This window comes from Pimephales promelas, chromosome 24 (assembly GCF_988280905.1).
Source record: "Pimephales promelas chromosome 24, fPimPro1.hap1.1, whole genome shotgun sequence".
Taxonomy (NCBI): Eukaryota; Metazoa; Chordata; class Actinopteri; order Cypriniformes; family Leuciscidae; genus Pimephales; species Pimephales promelas.
Window position 1 is genome coordinate 28,238,571 of NC_142792.1, and position 27,827 is coordinate 28,266,397.

A 27,827-nucleotide genomic window follows, 5' to 3' on the forward strand; every position below is an offset into this window, starting at 1 on the left:
CGAGTGCAAACTGAACATCTCCTGCTGCTGACGCTTCACACTAAAGGCATTTCACTGGAGATGACTTTTATTATGAAGAGGTCACAGGAGATTACTCTCATTCATCACAAATGTGTCTACACAACAAGACAACCGTCATAGTCTAATAATAATAATATTAATGAAGCAAAAACATTTTCAAAATGTCTCATTTTAAAGGTGCCCTAGAATGTTTTTTTTTATCGATTTATAATGTTTCCTGGGTTGCCCTTATAATGTTAGTATGTTTTTTTAGATGAAAAATAGAAATAATTTGGAAATAAAAGGCATTTTTAGCCTGATTTTAGCCTGTCTGTTTGAAGGGGCGTGTCTGCTGTGTGTAACCGGCCTCTGCTGTGATTGGCTGACATGCTTGCATATGAGATTACATGTGAAACTCTTTCGAATAATTTTACTACAGCTATTATAGGTTTTTACTATTACAGCTATCGAGATTAACGAATCGTGAGATGTTTTTGAAGTATTTAGATGTATTCCCATCACATAAAGTGTTGCTGTGATGAGCATTGAGCAGCAGATGACAGTGTACAATTGATATCAAGCATTTATTAAAATACCTTTTTTTTGGACACTCCATCTAGGTCAAACAGTCTACTTTGTTTCACGGACACACCTGTATTACAGTTTGCACAGTCTTATTTTTTTTCTTGCCAAAACAAAAAAATATTTATCTTGTTATAAGGGGAAAAACCCTGATTATATAAGCTAACTATCAAAATATAACAAATCCCAACTGAAAATGGAAATCAGTCTGTCAAAACAGGTGCTCGCCTGATTATGACCATATAGGCTACTCAATCAAAGCACAATGTTGTGGAATTAAATAAAGTAATGGCATTATGACAACTGCAGTGTTTGTCATTATGTTTATTTCAGAAGACAATATGAAATCCATAGTTTTTTTGTCTCCTTTCTTTCACCCCTAATTGCTTGTTGACTATTTAATGTATGCAGCTTTACATCATACTATCTACAAGTGCATGAGTCATTACCTGAATCTACAGTCCGAACCTGCTTTTTGTGAGTGTCAGAGTGTTGATAGGGCCCATATGGGTGTTGACGGTGCCCCCTTAGTTTGTGCCCTACACTGACCGCATATTCTGCATGTGGGAAAAGTGGTACTGGAGTCGGTGCAGTAAAAGCTGTACATGAAGCTTTGAGTTAAATGGAAACATAACATTGCTGCCTTTGATCAACAACAAATCTAAACTAAATGGCCTGTGGAAGCTATTTCCCACCAGGAATAAAACATTATTAATTGTGAGTTTTTACACTAAATTCAGACTTTCCTGTCTGCTAAAAGAAAAACACCTGACAAAAGGCAGAATGTGACATATAAATAGAAACTGACCGAAAAACAGAGAAAAATGTACAATTACCCTTTTATATGTTCAGTTCAATAAATAACCTTTCATAGGTTCCACATAAGGGGGGAAAACATAACGATGCAGTCTGGCACACATCCTTACTCCTGCCCTGTTCTTATGCCTTCTCCTGGTCCATCTTTGACTCTCCTTCTTAACCTATTCTTGTCTCTTACTCAGATGTTTCTCTCTCTGCTTCTCTGTGTTGAACATCCACGCTTATCAGAAGCAATTCAGACACTCTGTCTGTGTGTGTGTGTGTGTGTGTGTGTGTGTGTGTTTGTGTGGCCAAGTAATGTGAAGAACTTCAACACCTGACTATGTGTCCGACTGAGAGTGGGATCAGCTATTTCTGTCAAGGATTCAGAGGAGTCCAGAGTAGGTGCAGATAACACTCAAAACTTTAATAAGAAATAAATCACCGCCTCACAGGCTGAATGAACAGAAAATGTCTTTTCACAGAAGGGAACAGAAAGTAGCTCTGCAAACGGAGATAAGGGGCCTCAGCTGGCCACCCAGAGTGGTCGGGAGCTATGGAGCTGGTACAGCGCTCTTGCAGGAAGACCCTCAGCTACTCTCCTCGGCGACTGCTGAGAGTAATACAGAAGCAGTATAGCACAGCGGTAGGCAATGATCTTCTCAGACACGCAGGACCAGACAGGACAGGACAGAACAGGACTGGAGAAACAATTACTCAGAGAAGTCAAACAACAGCGATCCAACATACGTTAGGGTCAAACAATAATCCGACAATTCAGACAAGAAAGAGAGAGCTAGAAGTAGCGTGGAAATGAGGAGAAGATAGAGAACAGGTGAGTAGTTGATGAGAATATGAGAGTCAGCTGACGGTAATGAAAGGAGGAGAAAATAGAAGTGTAAGCGTGTGGAAAGAGAAGAAATGATGAGGTCTAACCGGCAGGGGGAGACAAAGGAAAGAAAACAGAAAGAAAGAACCAGACTCATGACAGTACCCTCTCCTCAAGGTGCGCCACCTGGCGCACCAGAGGATGACTGACGGGCGCGAAAGAAGTCGTCAATCAGCGAGCGGTCCAGGACGTCCCGGGAGGGGATCCAGCATCTCTCTTCAGGACCATACCCCTCCCAATCGACCAAAAACTGATGACCCCTCCCCCTGGGGCGAACGTCGAGTAATTTGCGGACACGGTATATGGGAGCACCCTCGACACGGACCGGAGACAAGACAGGACGCGGAGGGGCGCGAACTACGGGCTTTAAATTAGAAACATGGAACACCGGATGGACCCGACGCAGACTGGCCGGCAATCTCAGTCTGACCGAGACCGGACTATGGACCTTAACAACGCGGAATGGTCCAATGAATTTGGGAGCGAGCTTGCGCGAGGGATATTGAAGAGGGAGGTTGGCAGTCGAAAGCCAAACCCTCTGACCACAAGCATATCGCGGACTCTTGATTCGACGCTTATTAGCGGCTCGAAGCGTGACAGAGCGTGACTTACAGAGTGCAGCTCTAACCGTTCTCCAAGTTCGTTTACAGCGCTGGATGAAAGCTAGGACGGAAGGCACCTTGGACTCCAAATCGGAGGACGGAAAAAGCGGAGGTTGGTATCCTAAACAACTCTGAAAGGGCGAAAAGCCGGTCGCAGACGCTGGAGCGGAGTTATAGGCATACTCAGCCCACGAAAGTTGCTCCGCCCAGGACGCGGGATTGCGAAAAGCTAAACAGCGTAACAGGCGGCCAATCGTCTGATTAGCGCGTTCGGCCTGACCGTTCGTCTGGGGATGATACCCAGAGGAGAGACTGACCGACACGCCAATGAGGCGACAGAATTCCCTCCAGAAGATAGACGAGAATTGCGGTCCCCTATCCGAAACTACGTTCTCCGGGAGACCATGGATCCTAAAAACGTGATCAACAACGATCTGAGCGGTCTCCTTGGCGGACGGAAGCTTAGGCAACGGGACGAAATGGGCGGCTTTGGAAAAACGGTCAATTACCGTGAGAATGACCTGGTTACCCCTAGAGAGAGGAAGCCCAGTGATAAAATCAAGCGCAATCTGAGCCCATGGACGAGATGGGACAGGAAGAGGCCTAAGAAACCCCGCCGGAGGTCTATTAGAACCCTTAGTCTAGGCGCAGATCGGACAGGAGGCTATGAAACGTCGAATGTCACGTTCGCGAGAGGGCCACCAAAACCTCTGTTTGACCGCGGCGATCGTACCCCTGACCCCCGGGTGGACGAACAATTTAGAAGAATGTCCCCACTGGATTACGGCGCGGCGGGCAGATGGGGGAACAAATAAAAGACCCTTAGGACAAAGCCGCGGCGTTAGAGTGTGAGACAGCGTACGCTTAACCAGACGTTCGATTCCCCAGATGGCCGCGCCTACTATCACCCCCTGGGGGAGAATCCCCTCCTCCGTAGGCGTGGTCTCAGGGGAAGGAAACTGACGTGAGAGAGCATCAGGCTTCTGATTCTTGGACCCCGGCCGAAAAGAGATAGTAAAATCAAAGCGCGTAAAGTAAAGGGACCAACGAGCTTGACGGGCGTTAAGCCTCTTGGCAGAACGGATGTACTCGAGGTTCTTATGGTCGGTCCAAACTATGAACGGAACAACCGATCCCTCCAGCCAATGACGCCACTCCCCCAAAGCAAGACGAATAGCTAAGAGCTCTCGATTCCCCACATCATAATTCCGCTCGGCGGGGGTAAGACGATGTGAGAAAAAAGCGCAGGGGTGGATCCGCTCATCAACAGGGGAGCGTTCCGGTAAAGGGATGTTGCTGGAGTGGCGCACGCGTCGACGCAGTTCAAAGCGCTTCTCCACCCGTAACGCCGAGTCCATCAGAAGATCGAGACTAGTAGGAACCTCCCGGGCCAGAACCTCGTCCCTTATTTCGGCGTTGAGACCCTCTGTAAAACGAGCCACCAGAGCCGGCTCATTCCACCCGCACAAAGTAGCGAGGGTTCGAAACTCCACAGAGAAATCTGAAACGGTGCGTCGTCCCTGACGCAAGGAGGAAAGTGCACGGGAGGCTTCGGGGCCATGAACAGAGCGGTCAAAGACACGCAGCATCTCCTCCCTAAAGCGTGAGTAATGACTCAGACACTCTCCCTCAGCGTTCCAGTCAGCGGTTCCCCATTCGCGGGCCCTGCCCTTTAGAAGGGAGATTACATAGGCGATGCGAGAGCGTTCTCTGTCGTAGGTCGTTGGCTGGAGAGAAAAAACCACCTCGCATTGGGTCAGAAAAGGTAGACACTCCGTCGGTTCGCCGGCGTAACAAGGAGGATTATTTACCCGTGGTTCAGGTGACTCCGGGTTAACAGAGCGAGTAACCTCCAAACGGATTACATGAAGCTGCTGGGAAAGATCGGCTACTTGTGCTGATAAAGAGTCCACAGCGCGGCGAACCGAGGTGAGCTCCTCGTCGTGCCTCCCCAACAGCGCTCCCTGCATCTCCACGGCTGCTTGAATGGGGTGATCACCAGCCCGCTCCATCCAGATAGTCGGATTATTCTGTCAAGGATTCAGAGGAGTCCAGAGTAGGTGCAGATAACACTCAAAACTTTAATAAGAAATAAATCACCGCCTCACAGGCTGAATGAACAGAAAATGTCTTTTCACAGAAGGGAACAGAAAGTAGCTCTGCAAACGGAGATAAGGGGCCTCAGCTGGCCACCCAGAGTGGTCGGGAGCTATGGAGCTGGTACAGCGCTCTTGCAGGAAGACCCTCAGCTACTCTCCTCGGCGACTGCTGAGAGTAATACAGAAGCAGTATAGCACAGCGGTAGGCAATGATCTTCTCAGACACGCAGGACCAGACAGGACAGGACAGAACAGGACTGGAGAAACAATTACTCAGAGAAGTCAAACAACAGCGATCCAACATACGTTAGGGTCAAACAATAATCCGACAATTCAGACAAGAAAGAGAGGGCTAGAAGTAGCGTGGAAATGAGGAGAAGATAGAGAACAGGTGAGTAGTTGATGAGAATATGAGAGTCAGCTGACGGTAATGAAAGGAGGAGAAAATAGAAGTGTAAGCGTGTGGAAAGAGAAGAAATGATGAGGTCTAACCGGCAGGGGGAGACAAAGGAAAGAAAACAGAAAGAAAGAACCAGACTCATGACAATTTCTCAATATTTCACTCATTTGTTATCTAAAACTACTTATCAGGTGTCTCAGTAATGTAATTTTTTCCCCCAGTACTTCTAAGCACCTGTTGTTGCTAAAGTATAGAGGCTTTGTAATATATTGACGGTCTTGAAAATAACTATGAATTTCTGACATGCTGTATTTAAGCATTTGTAGTGGTGTAAAACACACTTTTAACATTTTAGAAACTGGTTAAATCACTGAATTTTCAGTCAAAACAACATTAACTCTGTTAAGGGTGCAGCACTTGAAAGATGTAAATGACTATGTTAAAAGATCATAGAGGTTTGATCATAACTTTACAAAAAAGCCACACTGGACAGTAATGAAACAGTGGTAATGTACATAAGGAAGGACGCCTCATAATAAAAGTATGTTGTGATGTAGCGGTACATTGTTAGGGGTATTCTTACATGTATAATACAAATATTTTACACCATGAAAGTGGAATGAAACAATGGAAGTTACCTGAGCCTTTGTGTTATCCACATTAGATGGCGTGCTTCGCTATATATGCCACAGGCGCAAGCGAGGCAAACATTTGGCAAAAGTGGTGACGTCACCAGAGGAGGCAAATTCTGCTTTTGTTAACCTTCATGCCAGTGATCAGGGGGGTCATTGTGGCATGGAGAAAACACTTGAAGCTCTCAGCAGCAGATTATACTGGCCTGGATTGGAGAAAGACATCCGCAAATGGCTGAGTTTTATTCCAGTTTAATCATTTTTATTTTCGTTACACTTTATTTGCATTTGTCAGTGTTAAAGTGAAATTAAAGATTTAAGTACTGAGTAATATTAATTAACCACATGTACTTACTGGTTTTTTTTTGAAAGGATCAGGATTTGGTTGAGGGTTAATTGCATGTAATTCTGCTTGATTTATAGTTACTACTATAGGAAATACATGTAAGGTGTGTTTAACAAGGACACATTAAAATAAAGTTTTACTATTATTTTTGGCACATTATTTTAAATCCAAATCACTACAATGTTTAAGGCAATACATTAAACCTTGTAGATAGCGCAGTGCCCTGAATGCCAGGCCAGAAGGTCTACATTGAAGGAAAAAAAAAGCCTACATGCCAATAGAGGTGAGTGTACCAAATGACAGTGATGTTGCACAATTGTATAACATGCTTATTATCCTTCTATATGACTTATATACCCTCTCCTCCCCCCAGACCACACAGCCTCTGGAACTGGTGGGAATGGATTTAGTTGGGAAATTGACTACAACCAAAAGTGGGAATCAATACATTTGCGTAATGATTGATTACTCCACTAAGTGGACAGAGGCCTACCCACTTAAATCAAAGTGTGCAGCAGAAGTGTGTGAGTACATTTTAGATTTTTTCTACAGATTTGGAGCTCCACAAAGAATTTTAACGGACCAAGGCAAAGAGTTTGTCAATAAGGTAACAGCTTTTTCACCTAAGTTGCTTGTGTTGTTTAAACTAAGGTTAATTCTCATTTGTAATTATACGGTACTCTTATTTTCTCTGATTAATTTTGACCTTTGTCAGAGTTTGGGTATTAAAAGGAGCTTGTGCTCCCCATACCACCCACAAACCAATGGCCTTGTGGAGAAAATAAATGGAACCATTCAAAGGTTTGCCTGGATTGTTAAGCTGCATAATTTTCACAGAGATAGTAATAACATTATTTACCTTTCAGAGTTCTAACAAAGTTGGTGGGTTCAAATGCTGAGAGCTGGGACCAACACCTCAAGGCTACTTTATTTGCAGTGCAGACCAAAAAGCAGCTAACAGCACAGTTCTCTCCATATTTTCTAATGTTTGGTCGGGAGGCAAGATACCCTTCAGAGCAGGGGTCTCAAACTCAAATTAACTGGGGGCCGCTGGAGATAGAGCCTGGGTCAGGCCGGGCCGCATCAAGTATTCCAAAAAAAAAAATGTATTTAAGTATTCCAAAAATGGAGCACAACTGATCCAATCTTCTCAATCTTTATTATTAACGTTTCTTCTGAACTGTTCCTCTGAATTTGAACATTCCTTTCTGTACATGATTGGTTCTTCATGAGCTGTCCTTCTGACAGTTGAAGTTAATTTTACAAACTTTCTGTTTCTTATAAACAACATCTTTGTGATGATAGTCATATTTGCTTTTTATTTTCTTTATACAACACTATTATATTGAATGTTTTTTCTTTTTTCGGAAGGCACATTTCCTTTTATTATACTTAGAAAAACAATTACTGCTTTTGGAATACAAATAATTCTTTCTACACATGAATAGTGTCTCAGGCAAATTACTGACTTTGCACATATCAAAGTAAACCTTCTTATCAACCTGTTGGATCAAAGTTCAGTTCACAAATATTAAAATGAACTAGTTCAGTTTATATTTCATACTTCAAAAAATGAACTAGTTCATATTTCTTTTTTTCCATATGTTGCTGCGAGCTTCTTTTTATTATTAGGCTATTATTATTGCCACAGCCCATATACATCCACAGAAAACAATTATTTTGTCGACGGGCAAAGTTTGCACAGACATGTAAGATTTTCCCATCCTCACCGACCTCATAAAACCCTTTTAAATGATCTTACGACGCCTCCTCGCTCCTCGGTTCACAGACACAAGAATGAACGAGTTCACTGTAACGTTCATCAGAACAGGCAGAAATACAGTAGGCTACGTTCAGTTCACGTTCGCCCAAAATATGAACAAGTTCATGAACTATCGTTCAGAACTAAAGTTCATGAACTATCGCTCAGCTTGCCTTGAGGCTGTTCATATATCGCGCTCACATATTTTGCAAGTGTAAGGTGTGTTTTTAAGTGATCAGTTTCATTAATGACATAATTTTCATTTTTGGGTGAACTAACTAAAGCCATTATTCCAGATCTACAACCTGCCACTCTTTGTTTTGTTCTTTGATTGTGTATTTTTGAAGCACTACAAAATAAAACTGTTCTGAACCTGAAAATATTATTCTGTTTTTAACAAAAGCCTAGTATACTTATTATCATTACTGAAATAATCAACCTCATATCCATAACTTGTGTATCATCACCACAACAGAAGTTCATTAAATGTTAAATTAATTAATAGAAAATATTAGTTTAGTTATAAATGTATGTACAGAATCTACACATTATAATCTTTCAGGTCATATCATTTTGAAAATATATTTTCATTGAATTATATAAAAATTGTAGATTGTAAATTGTAGGAGCAAGGGGTTGCGGGAAATGAGAGAAATCACACAAAAAAATAATTTAAAAATAAATATTATTTGATATCATTATAAAATAAATGTGCATGACTGTTAATAACCCATTTTTAAAGATGTGAAAATGTTTGCTATTCTAACAGTGTTGATGTTTTCAGACTGTTGCGTTAATGAGATTTTTTAGGACAGGTTTTGGAAATTATGTTTAAAAAAGTCTTAAATTGTAAGTAAATGTTTTTAAAGTAATGTTCACGAATCCTCCAGACTTTGTTTGTAATGTCTGAAAACATCTGTGAAATATTTAAAGCAAGTTTAAGTGTGAATCCCCCACTCATACAGCACAGTAGTATTTCCCTCAGGACACAGTCGTACGACCACAGTCCACCGTGAACGGCTCAAACAGTTCATCTGAACACCAGTAGTGTGTGTGTGAAACTGGATTCAGCCCTAGCACTGATCTGATCAAGTGCTTCAGTGTGTACTTCAGCTTTGCAGTGTCAGTGTGAACGGATGAAATGAAACGAGCTCTTGCCAGTAGAAGTTCCAGTCGTCGCTGTCCGTCACCTGGATCCATCCTCTCTTCTCAAAGTTATTGATCAGCACCGATTTCTCCATGTCCGTCACCCACTTCACCTTCCCAGCCATCACACACACACACACACACACACACACTCCTGAGAAACACACACCACCTCCGTCAGCTCTAAACACTCATAGCAGCTCAATCACTGTCAGATTATTAATGGGGTTCGGCTGAACAAATATAATAAAACAGAAATAATACTTTGGTAACACTTTACAATAAGATCTCGTTAGAACATCACTTTTAATAAGTTTAAAACACAACTGTTCAATAATGGTCCATTAAATAATGTTAACAGAACTGTTGATTTAATAATGTATTAACACATGACACAAATAACATAAAGATGAACAGATGTACTGCTCATTGTTAGTTCATGTTAACTAATGAAAACTCACTGTAAAGTTTTACCAATATTATAAATACTTTGATTAGATATTTTTATAATTACACTTAGTTTGTCATTAAAACACACACTCATGTGTGTCACACATTATCATTCAGTGATGTGTTTGCTAATCTATCAGATGTTCATGTGTGTTTAGAGGAAGATTTCTGTGTCGAAGTGCTAAAACAGATTCTTATTGAACACAGATGATATAAACTACAGGCGCTGCTCGTGCGTCTCATTATAAACTGACAGACTACAGATGATATAATCAATAAAACACGGAGGACTGAACTCACAATCACAGCTGTCAGTCCGTGCAGCGATCAGTTCATGCTGGATGTTGCTGGAGAAATGAGCTTTCCTTCAGAAGAGGAGCATCACAACAGCAGCAGCGGCTCATCCATCACAACGGCTCGTCACTTCCGCCTGGATCACGTCAGTTCCGCAACGACGCGCCTTCTTCTTCTTCTAATGGAGTTTCATGGCGGTTGGCAAACCAACTTTCGGTGCATTACCGCCACCAGCTGGACTGGAGTGTGAAGCACTAATAAACATTTTAGGCTAGTGACGAATGGTCAAAAAGTGCTTTAGTTTTTGAGAGACCCCTACCGGAAGTAGAACTAAACGCAACAATGTTTTTCCTCATCCCTAAGGTCTCCCATATATGAAATGGATACTTGGCTAATATTTGAATGCTAAGATTGTTAAATAAACAGATATTGATATAGACCCCAAAACCAAAAAGGACTAAAATATAGCCTGTCCGTATGGGAGTTAAGATATAAAAACTAGTGCAGATCAATCACACAAACTCTGAGAGCTTTAAAACTTGACATGTTTGTAGTCAGGAAGTTGCTTTAACTACTAGAAAACACTGGATGTGAAAATCTTGATGTATGGAATAAATAGAGACATATAAACACCTACCTAAAATAAGCAGACTACTAATACTACTAATATTACATAAAATATTAATAACAGCGGTTTAACAAAAGTAAACATCGTAAAAGAAAAGCTAATGGTAAATGTTGAATATAAGCACAATAGGACTTTTATTCTCAATAATGTTTTCCTCACTTTTGTATTTTCACACACAGAGATCGTAACACAATATTGTTGAAATTACACCTTAACAATTGAAGATTGAAGAAATGTGAAACTGTGTGAAAGAAGCAACAGATTTATAAGATAAAACGTCTCGGTTATGGATGTAACCCTCGTTCCCTGAGTAGGGAACGGAGACGTTACGTCAGAAGTGACGGAGATTGGGGGTTTCGCATAGAAAGCCAATCCTCTTCGAGTATTTAAAAACGAGCAAATGGCGTGCAATGCCTTGGGGCTGCGGAAATTTGCATAGCGTACTCCGCCCTACTCCGTGAGTATAAAAGGAGGAAGTGAACGCAACCGCAGTATGTCTTCGCTGAGGAGCCAAGACTGAACTCAGGCGTCTACCCAGCGGTACAGCAAAAGTGGCAGGGAGACGTAACGTCTCCGTTCCCTACTCAGGGAACGAGGGTTACATCCGTAACCGAGACGTTCCCTTTCGTAGTCACTTCGAGTTACGTCAGAAGTGACGGAGATTGGGGGTCTGTGCCATCACGCCATCTTCAAGCTGTCTACCAGTGCCCTGCGAAAGTCTGGACCCCTCCTCTCTTCTTTTTTTTTTTTTTTTTTTTTTAGGGATCCCACTTTGACACAGGATTACCAAGGTACACTGGGAAACATATCCCGGGAGGGACATGCTACCAGCTGCCTACCAAAGGGAGGACTTACAAATACGCATATGGCCACATAGGAACGCATATGGAAACACTGGAGCACCAACCGCAGGTGGCTACTAGAATTTAACTCCAGGGGTGGCAGATGGCTTGCCAAGGGAAGACACATGCTCAGAGAGGCTTACAGTGGATAATACACATGAGACGGTTACCATGGGGAACCGTGCACATGGAGGCACCTAGCCAGCATCCAGAGCAACAGCAGTGGTGCCCGCATCGTCGGTGCTGGAGGACTCAAGACTTCAATGGAAGAACTGAGGAGATATCGCACTTATCCAGTCCGGGGAGTGGAATGGCGAGCAAGCGAAGACACCTAAGCGGGTCCAGTACTGGCGGGAGCGAGTACGAGAGAGGACACCGGCTCAATTCGCAGATTATAGAATCTGGCGAAGGTGTTGGGTGTCGCCCAGCCTGCAGCTCTGCAGATGTCTGTTAGCGAGGCGCCATGCGCTAGAGCCCAAGAGGAGGCCACACTCCGAGTGGAATGGGCCGTCACACCAAGGGGGCACGGACGGCCTTGCTGCTGGTAAGACAAAGTAATGGCATCCACTATCCAGTGGGACAGCCGTTGCTTTGAGAGAGCCCTTCCCTTCTGGCTCCCCCCATGACAGACAAAGAGCTGGTCTGAGGTCCTGAAACACCGCGATCTGTCGACGTAGGTGCGGAGAGCACGTACCGGACAGAGCAGTGCCAAGGCTGGGTCTGCCTCCTCCAGGGGCAGCGCTTGCAGGTTCACCACCTGGTCCCGGAAGGGAGTGGTGGGAACCTTGGGCACATATCCAGGCCGGGGTCTCAGGATCACGTGAGAGTAAGCCGGCCCGAACTCCAGGCACGCTTCGTCAACGGAGAATGCGTGCAGGTCCCCCACCCTCTTGATGGAGGCCAATGCAACCAGGAGTGCTGTCTTCATGGACAGAAACTTTAACTCTACCGATTGCAAAGACTCAAAGGGATGCCTCTGCAGAGCACTTAAAACTACCGAGAGGTCCCAAGAGGGTACGAGGGGAGGACGAGGCGGATGTAGCCTCCTCGCTCCCCTCAGGAACCTGATGACCAGGTCGTGCTTCTCTAAGGACTTCCCTTCCACTGCTTCATGAGAAGCGGCAATGGCCGCGACGTAAACCTTAAGGGTGGAGGGCGACAGCCTGCGCTCCAACCCTTCTTGCAGGAAGGAAAGCACGACCGCGATCGGACATCTCCGGGGGTCTTCTCCGCGAGAAGAACACCAATTGACGAAGAGGTTCCACTTCAACGCATAAAGGTGTCTCGTGGACGACGCTCTTGCGGAAGTGATGGTTGCCGCCACCGCAGGTGGCAGCGAACTCAAACCTGCCTCGTCCCGTCCAGGAGCCACACGTGCAGCCTCCAAAGATCGGGACGAGGGTGCCACAGAGTGCCCCGTCTCTGAGAGAGTAGGTCCTGTCTCAGAGGAATAGGCCAAGGAGGTGCTGTCGCGAGGAGCATGAGTTCGGAGAACCACTTCTTGGTGGGCCAATAGGGGGCTACCAGCAAGACCTGCTCCTCGTCCTCCTTGATCTTGCACAACACCCGTGCAAGGAGGCTCACTGGGGGAAACGCATACTTGCGTGGGCCCCGTGGCCAGCTGTGCACCAGCGCATCTGAGCCGAGTGTACCCTCGGTCAGGGAATAAAACTGGGCGCAGTGGGATGAGTCCCGAGAGGTGATCTGATCTATCTGTGCCTCCCCGAACTGGTCCCAAATGAGCTGGACCGACTGGGGATGGAGTCGCCATTCGCCGGAGATAGGACGGACCCGTGACAGTTCGTCGGCTGCCAGGTTCCGGTCTCCAGGAATGTATACTGCACGAAGGGACCTCAGGTGCTTCTGACTCCATAACAAGAGGTGGCGGGCGAGCTGCGACAACCGGCGTGAGCGTAGACCCCCCTGGTGGTTGATGTACGCTACTGCCGTAGTGTTGTCTGAACGGACAAGCACATGCTGGCCCGTGAGCAATGCTCGGAAGCGGTGCAGGGCGAGCCGTACTGCCAGCAGCTCGAGGCAATTGATGTGCATGAGGCGCAGGGTTCCTGTCCAGGAACCGTCGGCTGCATGCCCATTGCACATGGCACCCCAACCCGTGGTAGACGCATCCGTGGAGACAACGAGATGCCTGGTAACTCGCTGAATAGGGACGCCGGTCCGTAAGAAGCTGAGGTTCGACCACGGGAAGAAGGTTCGGCGGCATGCTGGAGTCACTGGAACTCGGAGCGAACCGCGATGCCATGCCCACCTCAGGACTCGATCGCGAAGCCACAGCTGAAGCGGTCTCATATGAAGCAAACCGAGCGGCGTTGCCGCGGCCGCGGATGCCATATGCTCCAGGAGCCTCTAAAATAGTTTCAGTGGAACCGCACTCTTGCCCTCGAACTGTCGAAGACAAGTCAGCAGTGAGTGCGCGCGCTCGGTCGTGAGCTTGAGAGTGTGCTAGTATCAGCCAGTCGTCGAGATAGTTCAGGATGCGAACCCCGTGTTCGCTAAGGGGAACAAGGGCTGCCTCGACGATCTTCGTGAAGACGCGAGGGGACAGTGCTAACCCGAATGGGAGAACCGTGTACTGATATGCCTGGCCCTCGAAAGCAAACCGAAGAAACGGTCTGTGTCGAGGCAAAATGGAGACATGAAAGTACGCGTCCTTCAGGTCGATAGCTGCAAACCAATCCTGAAACCGAACGCATTCGAGAATGCGTTTGGCTGTGAGCATTTTGAACGGTAGTCGATGGAGAGAACGGTTCAAAATGCGCAGGTCCAGGATCGGTCGTATCTCGGCTGGAGGGACCGTCTCGATTGCACCCTTCGCCAGCAGGGTAGCAATCTCCGCTCTCATGACCGGGGCATTGCCACCGACCATCGTGGAGCGAACTCCCCCGAAACGGGGAGGAGACCGTGCGAACTGAATCGCGTAGCCGAATCTGATTGTTCTGATGACCCAGCAGGACAGCCCGGGAAGCTCTAGCCAGGCTTCCAGGAAGTGAACCAGCGGGGTCATCCAAACCACAGACGTCCCCCCGGAGGGGCAGCGAGGCGGGTTGACCGGCATGCGCGCAGGAGTTACCCCGCCCGGATGCACCGTCGAAGCCCGCTCCCCGACAGAAGAGACCAGGGAAGGCAGAGCGTTCCACGGGGGTCTGTTCTGCCGGGGGTCTGGCGATAGAGGGGGAAGGGAGTGGGGTAGCCCGGGGACGACACACGCTCCCTTCCGCACCCTCAGAGACAGAGAGGAATGTGTGGGCTGACACACTGGGACGTCGAGCGCACCCAATCCTGTCTGTGTGCTCAGTGATGATGTCAAGTCTTTCTTTAACCAACTCAGGGTCCTGCCCACCCGTGGGTGAGCAGCGGGGAGCTGAGAACAAAAGATTCTCCCCCGGCCCTCCACCGGGGGAAGGAGGGGGCCTGCTACCGCCTCCTGGGAAAAACTCAACTTCATCACTGAGCAGCCCGTGTCAGGAACGTCGCTTAGCCTGGCGTTTAGCGGGGCGTGCGGCCTGAGGGGGCTGTGACGCCCTAAAACGCCTGACGGTGTTTTAAACTGGATCCAGAAGTGAAGGGGAGGAGCCTAACACACACATCTATGAATGTCTGAAAGTGAAAGTCTTGGATTGGCTCGTATCATCAGACATGTTTGCAGTGAGTCTCATTGTGTCTCATATTTCCTCTCTCTTCTCTGTGTGTCACTGCCTGTTCTTCTGGCTTTCTCTTTATTTCAATTCAATTCAATTCAATTCAAAATTGCTTTATTGGCATGACTGTACATCATACAATATTGCCAAAGCTTGGAATACATAGAATAATTATAAAGACATCAACATAGTAAAATAATATAGCATTTTAAATTGATTGTACAAATTAACAGTGTAAAATAAATAAAATGGAACAGTTTATGAACATTTAAAAAATTCTGTGAAGAATTTAGAAAAACAATGCGTATGAGTGTGTGGTGTACAGGGGTGTGTGTGTGTGTTGGCGCATCACTGATTGGTCGTCGACTCTCTCTTTTTGTGACATGCGTCAATGTATCTGGCTGCTAGTGTGATACAATCTCTTTTTTCACCTAATAGATGTTGTAATTTTGTTTTGTTATTTAATTGCATGAATTTAGGGTAAAGTATTTCAAATTTTGTGTAAAAAGTCCCTCTAATGTCCTCATAGTTGGGGCAGCTGGTGAGGAAGTGTTGCTCGGTCTCCACTTCTCCCTGCTCACAGTACGGGCAGACGCGTCTCTCTCTGGGCCGCCAGTTCTGTCTGTGTCGGCCTGTCTCTACAGTCAGTGTGTGATTGCTCAGTCTGTACCTCGTCATCCTTCTTCTCAGTTTGCAGTCTTTCACTGTACTCAGGTATTCTGCGGTGGTGTAGTCTCTATTTAGGGCCAAATAACATTCAAGTTTACTTTGTTTCTCTGTAGTTTTAGTCCAGTAGGTCAGGTAATTCTCTCGTTGTGCTTGTATGATGTGTTTGGGCCGGATTGTGTGTGTGAGGGTGTGTGTGTCCTGAGGCGGAGTAAGGTTAGTGGTGTCAGTGTGTGTGTGTGGAGCCGCAGGACCAGCTGAAGGAGCCGGCTCTTCTCAGGGTTCATCTCATGGGTTTTAAGGGCTTTAAAATGATAAGAGTTGGGGTCACTCATCTTTAGATGTTTCCAAAATGTGATGATTCGTTTTTGAACGTGTATTAGCAGAGGGTATTGGCCCTATTTCACTGACAGCAGGTCAGCTGTTATTACTGGAATCAAGAGACAATAAGAGACGCAACAACATCTCACTCTGACTGCTTTATCATGCGGCACCCAAAGCATTGTGGGTACAGTCTGTTCTCACTCATCAACACAGTTTCACTGATGATCGATAATAAACCCCAAACCCAGGATAGAGTGGTTGTGTGAATGTGGTCTGGACTGTGTGTATGAGGCTCGTTGTGTCAGAGACGCTGTAGAAGGACAGAGTTCCTGCACTGGGATCCACACACACTCCTATTCTCCTGTAACACACACACACTCCTGTTCTCCTGTCACACACACACTCTCCTGTTCTCCTGCTGATGGGCTTTACAGGGAGTTTAGTGTCATTGTGTCTGAATGAGTATCTGGAGGGAGAGCAGAACAAACTCCAGGACTGATCATTACGTCCAAACCAACACTCTTTACCCGATCCCTTCCTGCTGATGCTCTTATATGACACTGATATACACACATACCCACTCCACTCAATCTCCCAGTAACAGCGTCCACACACACTCTCTCTACACAACACCTGATACACATCATCAAATCTGTCTGGATGATCAGGATACTGGTGGAGTGTGTCAGTGCCAGTAATCACAGTAGTAATGTGTGTGTTAGTAATCACTCTGTTCCTCTTAGACAGACGGAGGTCTTTACACACAGTGTTCAGATCCAGAGTAAGCGGAAGAAGATCTGATGGAGAGAAAACACAACAGTGAGTGTGTGTGTGTGTGTGTGTGTGAGAGAGTGAGAGAGAGAGTGCGTGTGTGTGTGTGTGTGTGTGTGTGTGTGTGAGAGAGAGAGAGTGTGTGTGTGTGTGTGTGTGTGTGTGTGTGTGTGTGAGACAAAGAGAAGCCCCTTTCACACAGCGAGTTGATCCCAGGAAATTGCCTGGAAATTGCCAGAACGCCTTCTGTGTGAACGCAAACACGACCTGGGATTGATTCTGGGATTGATCCCGGGTTGGGGACCTAGAAACATTGCCAGAATCAGTCCCGGAACGCGCGCTGTGTGAACAAAAGCCAGGACCAATGCCGTAAAGGGTGTGTCTTAGTGATGACGCTCGTGCCATCGCGCCACTCTGTTGCTCTAGAAGAAAGTTTGTGTTCGTCATCAACAAATAAAGGACAAACAAATACCTGCAAACTGGAGCGAAGCAGAGACCAGGAGCTCCTCACTATCCGTACTAAGGCTGAGATCGTTCACCAGCGGGTGTACGGTATGCCCGTTTACATGTTTTCGACGCGTCCGTTATATGTTTCCTGACGTCATGTGTCTTTCCGGGATTTTTACGGGTTGTGTGTGAACGCACTCACGGATCCCGGCAAATCACTGGCAGTGTGAATGAACCGAAATCAAACAATCCCGGGACAAATGCTGGGTCACATTATCCGTGTATTTTCTGGAATCTCTGTGTGAAAGGGGCTAGAGAGAGAGAGAGTGTGTGTGTGTGTGTGTGTCTGTGTGTGTCTGTGTGTGAGACAGAGAGAGAGAGAGTGTGTGTGTGTGTGTGAGAGAGAGAGAGAGAGAGAAAGAGAGAGAGTGTGTGTGTGTGTGTGTGTGTGTGAGAGAGAGAGAGAGAGAGAAAGAGTGTGTGTGTGTGTGAGAGAGAGAGAGAGAGAGAGAGAGTGTGTGTGTGTGTGTGAGACAGAGAGAGAGAGTGTGTGTGTGTGTGTGTGTGAGAGAGAGAGAGAGAGAGAGAGAGAGAGAGAGAGAGAGACATTTGACATTTAAAAATCCCTTTATTAATTCAATTAACATTTGGGATTTATCTGCATAAATATTTATAAAACAACAAACAAACACATTTTTGTCTGTTTGTTTTGTTTCTAAAACAATTCAACATATGTTTTCTTCATGTACACATTAGAAAATGTTGAGATTAAAACTTCCATTCCCATCAGGTTCACACAAAAAATTATTAACACCCCAGAGATGAAAAAACCACTGAACATTATGTGTGAGGCTGTAATAAGCATACTCTACCATTAACCTTTTTTTTTTACAAAACACTTTGTCAATAGAATAGGATCAGTACACCCACTTCCTTCAATTTTGTTTTTTCTAGAACACCAAATTGCCAACTTCACCATTCCATAAAGAAAATTAAGAATGATTATTCTCTTTTTGTTATCTACTGTGTACTTTGGCCCATAAATGAACAATGAAAAATTCAACAAACCCATAAGCTTCAGACTCCAAACCTTCACTAACTGCATCAAATTTTCCAGACGATAACATTCCATAAACGTGTGAAACACGTTTCTGATACATTACAAAAAGGGCAACCCTCCCCAACTAAAGGATCCAGTCGTGCTACGTGTCTGTTTGTGGCTAAAACTCCGTGTACAATTCTCCACTGCAAATCTCCCACTCTCTTTTCACAGGGTTTTTTGTACAGGGTCCGCCAACTACCACTCGGGGAAGAGCCTGACCCCAACACTAAAGTCCATTTGCTTCCTATTTGATCCTTAAGGTCTTTATAGTTCATTGTTTTGACACATGCTGTATATAAAGTTCTTTTTGATAACCCATTGAACAATCCCATTTCTGGAGTATTCAAATGTAGCAATTTAACAGGATCTTCCACTTGATCATCTTTTTTCATCAAAAAGTCAAATTCCGGAAAAGCAAAAGGCTCTGTATCATCTGCACAAGTCTCTTTAAGAAATTTTTTGGTTGAATCCGGAAGTGCAGCTTCTAGGTCTTCTAGCAGTCGGTTGACAAGACGCACAGACCTGAAACCTGCTTTTTGGGCTAATTCTTCAGTTTCAATCCACCCATTTCCTTTTCTGAGATTCCGAAACATGGATATTCCAGCAGAAATCAAATTTGACCTTATGGTCTCAGAGTTGAGGATCTCGACAGGAAAAAGAGAATTAAAAAATAGAGATTCATTAAATATCCACGGTCCTGGTTTTGACCACTCTCTTGAAACAGAAAACAATTGCCATAAGTCCAACAAGTTGATGTAAAAGGGGTTAAGTCCACCAAGAGAAGTTCTCTTTAAGGTCATGGTAAATAGCTGTTTATCTAGACCCATCCGTCCAGCCTTGCGTAGGATAGCACACGCTAGTTCCATCCATCCATGATGCTGGTGATATAGTAGGCGCTGAACAGCCTGCAGTCGGAAAGCTGTCACTCTAGCCCGAATATCGATCAGTCCCTGTCCCCCCTCTTGAACAGGAAGATAGAGGACAGCAGCTCTCAGCCAATGCTGGCCAGACCAGAAAAAGTTAACAAGTCTCTTTTGAATTTCCTGGATTAACGTCACTGGTGGATCCACAACCATAAATTTATGCCAAAGCATTGAGGCAATGAGATTGTTGGCAATCAGTACTCTCCCCCTACAAGATAGCTGGGGTAGCAACCATTTCCAGCTAGACAACCTCGCACAGACCTTCTCCACTAAACCCTCCCAGTTTTTCTTTCTATATTCCTCTAGACTAATATACACTCCTAGATATTTCAAACCTAGTGTACCCCACTGAATATTATTAGGGAGCTTGGGCAAAGTCATATTAAAGTTTCCAGTAGAACCATACCACACAGCTTCTGTTTTATCCCAGTTAAGCCTAGCAGATGAAGCTCTTTCATACATGTCTAAAGCCCCCTTTAAATTTTGTACATCCTCCTGTTGTTGAACAATTACGGTAATATCATCTGCGTATGCAGATAATATAATAGACTGTTTTCTTAAACTTCCATTTACAGCTAATCCTTTTAGTTTGCGCCTAAGCATGCATAAAAGGGGTTCAATCGCCAGACTGTACAATTGGCCAGACATTGGACAACCTTGTCTGATTCCTTTTTTTATATGAACTGGTACACTTAACCCACCTCCTATTTTTATCATGCTCACGGAACCTTTATACAACAATTTTATCCAAGCTATTAAATCATCACCAAAACCAAAACACTTTAAAACATGAAACAAATACAAATGATCCACCCGATCAAAAGCTTTTTCCTGATCTAATGATATTAGACCAGTACTGACATTATACATTTTTACATATTCTAAAATATCTCTCATTAAAAACAAATTATCATAAATACATCTTTTAGGAACACAATATGATTGATCTTCATGAACTAAAGAACTTAAAACCGTCTTAAGGCGATTTGCAAATGATTTAGACAGTATCTTATAGTCAGAATTTAGAACAGCAACAGGCCTCCAGTTTTTAAGTAAACACAAATCTCCTTTCTTTGGAAGAAGAGAAAGGACTGCTCTTTGACAACTTTTAGGCAGTTCCTTCAATTTATAGCTCTCCTCAAGAACATTGAAGAAGTCCTGACCAATTATTCCCCAAAGGGATTTGTAGAATTCTGCAGTAAGTCCATCAAGGCCTGGTACTCGACCAGTTGAGAGTTGTTTTACTGCATCAGTTACTTCTTCAAACGTAATGCTGGAGTCTAGAAAAAGTCTTTCATCATCTTTCAAAATTGGCAGATCTTTAAACAGTTCACAGTTTGTGTTCAAATCGATGTCTTCTTTGGCAAATAAATTAGAATAAAAATCAACAGCAGTTCTTCTCATCATTAAAGGATCTGAAGTAATTTGTCCATCAGGTGTTCTTAAACAATGCATATAATTATTATTAACAACCTTCTTTTCCAAATTAAAGAAATATTTTGTAGGTGCATCTATATCATTAATGGAAATAAAACTTGCTTTAACAAGTGCTGATTTCACTTTTTCATGTAAAATACCTCTTAATTCATGTTTTTTAGATGACAAATTTTTCTGGACTCCCCTGTCGTTCTCATCAATCAAAAAAACATACAATGCAGAAATATCATCTTCTAATTTATACATTTTCCTTTTTAAACTATTCCAAGCTTGTGATGAATATTGTTGGCAGAAAAGCTTAATTTGAACTTTCCCCACCTCCCACCATTGAAGAAGGTTTTCATAATTACTCTTTTGTTCTGTCCAGTGATTCCAAAAACATTTAAATTTTTCATGGAAATCAAGATTCTCTAGTAAACTATTTTTAAATCTCCAATACGAGTAATGAGGGGTTGTTTGTGTTACAATAATTTTTAAAGAAACTAAATGATGATCTGAAAAAGAGCTTGGACTTATACATGTCTCTTCTATTCTACTGCACATTGTTTTCTTAACATAAAATCTATCTAAACGTGCTGCACTAATTCTATTTTCTGTCACGTTAATCCATGTATATTGTTTAACTGCTTTATTTCTCTCTCTCCAAATATCAATAAGTGCAAATTGTGTGATAATCTCACTTAAAGAAACTGCTGATAAAAAATGAGGTTCTTCTCCATTTCTATCATAAGTAAAATCCAAAGTACAATTCCAATCCCCTCCAATTACCAAAAAATCTTCATTCATAAAAGAGGAAACTACATCTTTAAGTTTAAGAAAAAACCCAATCCTCTCTTTACCTGTTGTAGGAGCATAAACATTTATTAGCCCAAAAACTCGATTTTTTATTTCTACTCTAAGAGCAAGTAGGCACCCTTTCACTACCTCACTCTTATACAAAACTTTAACATTACATCTGGGTGAAAATAGTATTCCCACCCCTGCAGAAAGGTTGGTGCCATGACTCAAGACATGATCACCTCCCCACCATATCCCCAGATCAGTTTCATTCTCTTCATTACTGTGTGTTTCTTGTAAAAACACAACTTGAGTTTCTTTCAAGTTTACCCATTCTTTTAATAAAGGCCATTTACTTTTATCTCTTGCCCCATTTATATTTAAGGATCCTATTTTAAGAACATCCATAAAAAGGGGAAAGGTAAAGGAAAAGCAAAGGAAAAACCACAGAAAAGGCCAGATCCCCATGTGCGCTTATTTAGAATTAGTTCTGCTAGACCTACGTTTGCCTTTCATCTTTCTAATTTTTTGTCTGACTCCTGTCAAATATTTCTTCAGTCTGAACCGTTTTTGCTGCGACAAAACATCAACATTGCAATCTTTACGAGCCTTCATTACGGATGCGATAAATTTCTCCAAATCAGGAAAAAACTCTTCAACATTACCACTTCTCCCTTTTGTTTCATCCAGGAAACTATTTATCTGTTCAACAGAATAAAAATCTCCATATCTACCAATGTCAACATCAATGCATGAATCATCATCTCTACTTTCATCCTCAGACTCTTTTTCCGCTTCATCATTTGAATCTGCAATGTCATTATTCATTCGATCGTCTTTACAACTTAACACACAAATGCCAGTTCCACCAGAAGCCGAAACTTCTACGTTTGTCCCCTCAGTATTTCCAGACGCGTTTACACTCACCTCTACTCCACTATCACTTGTTACATTTATTCCTTTTGTTTCTCCATCCTCTTTCCGAGCACTTGTGTCACTTAACGACTTCCCCACTGCAGTCGCACCGCTACTCGCACCTGCCAAACCCGACTTCCCTGCTTCTTCCTCGGCTAGTTGTTTATGAGGGCAAGACAATCTCTTATGTCCGATATCTCCACACTCAAAACAACGTAACGTATCAGTACTCGCATAAACCATATAAGAACTTTCTCCACATGTCACTCGAAACGAAACATCCAGTGTTTTAGAAGGAGCGGTCAAAAACATAAACGCTTGTCATCTAAAAGACAAAACATGCTTAAGTTCGGCAGATTTACAACCTAGAGGAATGGTTTTCACAGCGCTAGCCATCTTTCCGAACCGAGTTAACTCTCGCACTATCGCGTCATCTTTAATAAAAGGGGGTACATTGGAAATGGTCACTTTTGTGGCTGGAGCAAAAAGTGGTGAAACAGGTACATATGTTTCTTTCACCCAAATGCCACTTTCAATCACCTTGGTTACTAGTTGTTCGTTTTTTAAAAAGACGACAACTGCTTTATTCATTCGAGATGCAGAAACAATGTTTTCATGGCCTACCTGTTCTCCTGTTGCTAACAGCACTTCTTCAATCGCAGTAGCGTTACCTGCCTCGGGGACGCACCTGAAACCATTTCGGAGCGATAGAGATGGCTCATTCCCCGCGGGGAAAGCAGCCATCTCGCTTTACGACCCTCACAAGCTTAAATAAATAAACAGTGATTTTGAAATAAAAAATAAAAAAAATTAAAGAGAGAGAAAAAAAGAAAAGGACAAAACCCTGTGCAAAAATAAATAAATAAATAGCCACAAAACATATAAGAAACCACTAAGAAACTTCACGCTCTCACGCACGTGTCTCTCACACACCGCACTCACTCCCAGCATGCAACACAACACACAGAGAGAGAGAGAGAGAGAGAGAGAGAAAGAGAGTGTGTGTGTGTGTGTGTGTGTGAGAGAGAGTGTGTGTGTGTGTGTGTGTGTGTGTGTGAGAGAGAGAGAGAGAGAGAGAGAGAAAGAGAGAGTGTGTGTGTGTGTGTGTGTGAGAGAGAGAGAGAGAGAGAGAGAGTTTTGAGTTTTAAAACACTTTATTCAACAACAGTTATTTGTTATTTAACAAAAGAAAACAACAATAATCAAAAACCAACAACAACACTACATGACTTTACCTTAAATCACATATAAAAAACAACTCATTGTCAAGTATAGAACACATACCAACATCACAACACCATTCAATCTCAAAAACGTTGATTGCATTCATCATCTTGTAATAATTAAAATCAACAAGAATTCTTGATTTAAACATATTCTTAAAAACTGATACAATATGTTGCCCATTTCTCTGTTCTATTTCATTCCTTCTGGAAATATAAATTGCTAATTTGGCTTGGCCAACAATAAAGTTAATCAATTGACACTTGTACTTCTGTAATCTACTATACTTGAAGCCAAATATAAAACATTGCTTTGTAAAAGAAATACCTAATAAAGAGAATAAAAATTCCAGAAGGTCAAAAAGTGGAGAAAGTCTGTGACAGTTCATAAAACAATGGAATATTGTTTCTTTCTCTAAACAGAAAGGACAATTATCATTTACAGTGGGATTCAATTTCGCCACAAAGGCATTTACAGCGATTGCACCATGCAGTATTCTCCACTGGAGATCGCCTGCTCTTTTAGTCAATGGTGGTTTGTATAGTACTCTCCACTCTGGTTTTAATTCCTCTACCACTCCAAACTTGTCTCTCCATACTGTGTCGATTCTACCTTTTAATGTATGTTTATTTAATACCTTCACAATACATTTATATAATATCTTTCCTTTAACTGTACAAAAATCAACATTTTCATTTGCATTCAAACACAACAGAGGACTATTATGTGAGCATTCCTCAAGATCAGGTGTACTTCTGATATCTGGGAAGAGGTCATTATCATCAGGGACAATCTTACCCATACTGTAACTCTCAAGTAGAGCTTTTTCCTTGGAGTTTAAAACCCCATCCAGTTTGTTCAGAAAACTTCTAACAAATCTCACTGATCTTATTCCCAAATGTGTAGCAACAGTTTCTGCATTTTTTAGTCCAGGTCCTGCTTTTTTAACAATCTCTTTCAATTGCAACAGTTTCTTTGACACAAGCAAGTCTTTTAGTCCTGGTAGGTCAACTCCTGACACATCAAGGCGACTTCCAAACACAACAGGTTCCTCAAGCAACCAGAAAAGAGATGTGGCTGACTCTGCCCATTCATGCTTAAAAAGTCTCCAAACTTTAAAAAGACTTCTATAAAATGAAGGTATTCTAGACAAATCCAGGAGATTATAGTCCATTAAAAACAGTACAGCATGAAGTCCCATTCCGTTCACTCCAGATAAAATAGTCTGTGCTAATGGTCTCCACACTAGATTCTGGGGACCCATTAGCAAACGCTGAATGAACTGCAGCCTTAAAGTCGCTCCTCTGCTGACCAGATTCACCAAGCCTTGACCTCCTTCATCCCTTGGCAGGAAAAGAACACTTTGAGGCGTCCAGTGTAGATTATCCCAGAAGAAATTGACCAATTCTGCTTGAAGTTTTGGTAACAGTCCCAGAGGCGGATCGACACAGGCAAGTCTATGCCATAACGAGGATCCTACCAGATTGTTGATTATGAGCGTACGACCTCGATAAGACAGTTTGGGGAGTAGCCATTTCCATCTCTGTAAACGTCCTTTGATTTTTTCTAGCATACAATCCCAATTTTTTGTAACAAAGTCATCATTCCCTAGAAAAATTCCAAGATATTTAAATCCACCTTTCTTCCACATTAAACCACCAGGCAAACTGGGAGGACCTCTATTCCAATCGCCCATTAAAAGGGCCTCACTTTTCCCCCAGTTAACTTTTGCAGAAGACATTTTTTTAAAACTGTTAACAATAATCTTCAATTTTTCAATGTCATCAGCACCAGATATAAAGACAACTACATCGTCTGCATAAGCAGAAAGGTGCAACGTGATATTACAGTGTGGTATAGTAAAACCACTCAACTCATTTCTTAATTTATGAAGCAGAGGTTCAATAGCCAGGGAATAAAGCATGCCCGACATGGCACATCCCTGTCTAACTCCCCTCTGAATCGTAAACGGAGCACTCAAACCACCATTGACTTTGAGAACACTCTCAATGTCACAATACATGGCCTCAATCATATTTATAAAAACCTGACTAAAACCAAAAGCTTCTAAAACATCTCTCAAATATGCATGCTCTACACGGTCAAAGGCTTTTTCTTGGTCTAACGAAATTAGACCACCATTTACACCAAATAGCCTCGCAACCTCCAAAACATCTCTGACCAATGAGATGTTATCGAGGATTGACCTATTGGGTATGCAATAATTCTGATCAGAATGTATTATTTGACTCAGAACTTGACTTAACCTTGTAGCTAAAGCCTTTGATAAAATTTTATAGTCGGCACATAACAGAGATATCGGTCTCCAATTGCTTATATTTTGGAGATCTCCCTTCTTGGGCAGGAGGGTAATAACAGCTCTTCTACAGCTTAATGGTAACAATCCTTTATTCAAACTGTCATTAAGAACTAAAAAGAAGTCTTCACCAATCACTGGCCATAAAATTTTATAAAAATCAACAGGAATCCCGTCAATGCCAGGACTTTTTCCATTTTCCATCTTCATCATAGCGATATATAATTCTTTTTGTGACAAATTTTGTTCAAGCTTAATGTTAGACTCTTCATCAATCTTTGGAAGACCGTTAAAAAAAGTGAAGTCATTATCTTCTCTTTGAGACAATTCACATTTATATAAGTTTGAATAAAAATCAACAGCATGTTTGCGTATCTCACTAGGCTCAGTAAGCTCTTTCCCTGTGTCCGAGCGTAATGAATGAATGATACGACTTTGGCCGTTTTTTTTTTTTCCAAATTGAAAAAAAATTTAGATGGTGCATCCATTTGTGAGATGCTTTGAAAACGTGAACGTATTAACGCCCCTTGAGCTTTTGTACCCAACATATCTGCAAGCATTTCCTTTTTGGATTTGCTACTATCAAAACAATCACCGTCACCTGTAGAAGCTGTTGTATTTAAAAGTTCTATAATTTCATTTTCTAAAATCTTCATTGACTGGGCCATATCTTTAGTGGCATTAAGAGTGTACTCTTGACATAACTGTTTTATGTGGACCTTGCCACAATCCCACCATTGTTGTAAGGAAGTATAAAACTGTTTTTGTTTCTTAAAATTTTCCCAAAACAAATAAAAAATGTCAATAAACTTTTTATCATTTAAAAGGGATGTATTAAAGTGCCAATAAGCACTCTTTAAACACACAGAATTAATAAAAAAAATTACAAACAACAGAACAGTGATCAGAAAACCCTACAGGAATTATTTTACATTCTCTGGCCAGATTTGCTTGATAATTAGACACATAGAGCCTATCCAGTCTTGCCATAGAAATAATATTATCTCTACTATGTGCCCAAGTATACTGCCTATTCTTGTGATGCACATTCCTCCAAACATCACACAAATCAAATGTTCTCATCAACTGTGTAAGCGCTTTTTGAGAGGCAATATGTGGCTCTAAGTGATTTCTGTCCAATTTATCATTCTCAGTACAATTAAAATCTCCACCGAGGAAAAATAATTCTTCAGGGCTTAGGTCTTTCAGAGCAACACTAATTGTATCAAAAAAAGCAATTCTTTCAGCCCCTTTTGTGGGGGCATAAATATTTAAAAAAGTCATTGTAGTGTTTTCAAACTGAGCTTTAACTTTTAAAAACCGGCCTTTAACTATTTCTTCCATTTCACAAGAAATTGGCAGGGATTTCTTTGAAAACAGAACAGCTACACCTCCACTATTGGAAGACATATGACTCAAACAAATTCCTCCATCCCATTCTTTTTTCCAGTCTACCTCATTATTCAAGTCACTATGTGATTCTTGAACAAAAGTGACATCAATATGTTTTTGTTTAATAAATTCAAACAAACACATTCTCTTCTGACCATCTCTAGCACCATTTAAATTGAGAGTTCCAATTTTAAAATCTCTCATAAAAAAATGATGTTTTAAAAAGACAGAAGTAAATAAAAGAAACAGTCAGAAAGGCAAAAACTTCTATCAGAAAGAAGAAATTATACCATGTCTTGTTTTTCGTCATTAAGATTTTGCTTTCTAAGTTTACTCACAATTTTTCTAAGACGGAAAACTTCTTTGTCTGCAAAAGCACCTTCTTTCATTAGAATTTTTGCAT

At 42.6% G+C, this 27,827-nt stretch overlaps 3 protein-coding genes across 4 annotated transcripts in view; all 3 read right to left on the reverse strand.

Moving 5' to 3' along the window:
* LOC120480880 (NACHT, LRR and PYD domains-containing protein 3) overlaps positions 1 to 27,827 on the reverse strand; it is a 246,496-nt gene that overhangs the window by 168,754 nt on the left and 49,915 nt on the right. The window lies entirely within an intron of this gene.
* Positions 1 to 27,827, reverse strand: part of LOC148969338 (protein NLRC3-like) — a 287,825-nt gene that overhangs the window by 46,144 nt on the left and 213,854 nt on the right. The gene's annotated exons all lie outside the window — the stretch shown is intronic.
* Positions 3,511 to 10,139, reverse strand: LOC120480872 (uncharacterized). 2 transcript variants are annotated; one of them, XM_089126921.1, is made up of 3 exons: positions 10,007 to 10,139; positions 6,009 to 9,410; positions 3,511 to 5,139 (listed from the first exon to the last, which is right to left on the reverse strand). In XM_089126921.1, exon 3 carries the CDS (start codon positions 4,881 to 4,883, stop codon positions 3,513 to 3,515), a length of 1,371 nt encoding a protein of 456 aa, XP_088983047.1. In that variant the 5' UTR covers positions 4,884 to 5,139; positions 6,009 to 9,410; positions 10,007 to 10,139; the 3' UTR covers positions 3,511 to 3,512. The 2 variants fall into 2 exon arrangements, with proteins under 2 accessions (XP_088983047.1, XP_088983046.1); XM_089126920.1 differs by having other exon boundaries at positions 3,511 to 5,227.

Coding starts and splice junctions, on each gene's coding strand:
- LOC120480872 (XM_089126921.1), bottom strand. CDS start 4,883: ATGGAGCGGGCTGGTGATCACCCCATTCAAGCAGCCGTGGAGATGCAG.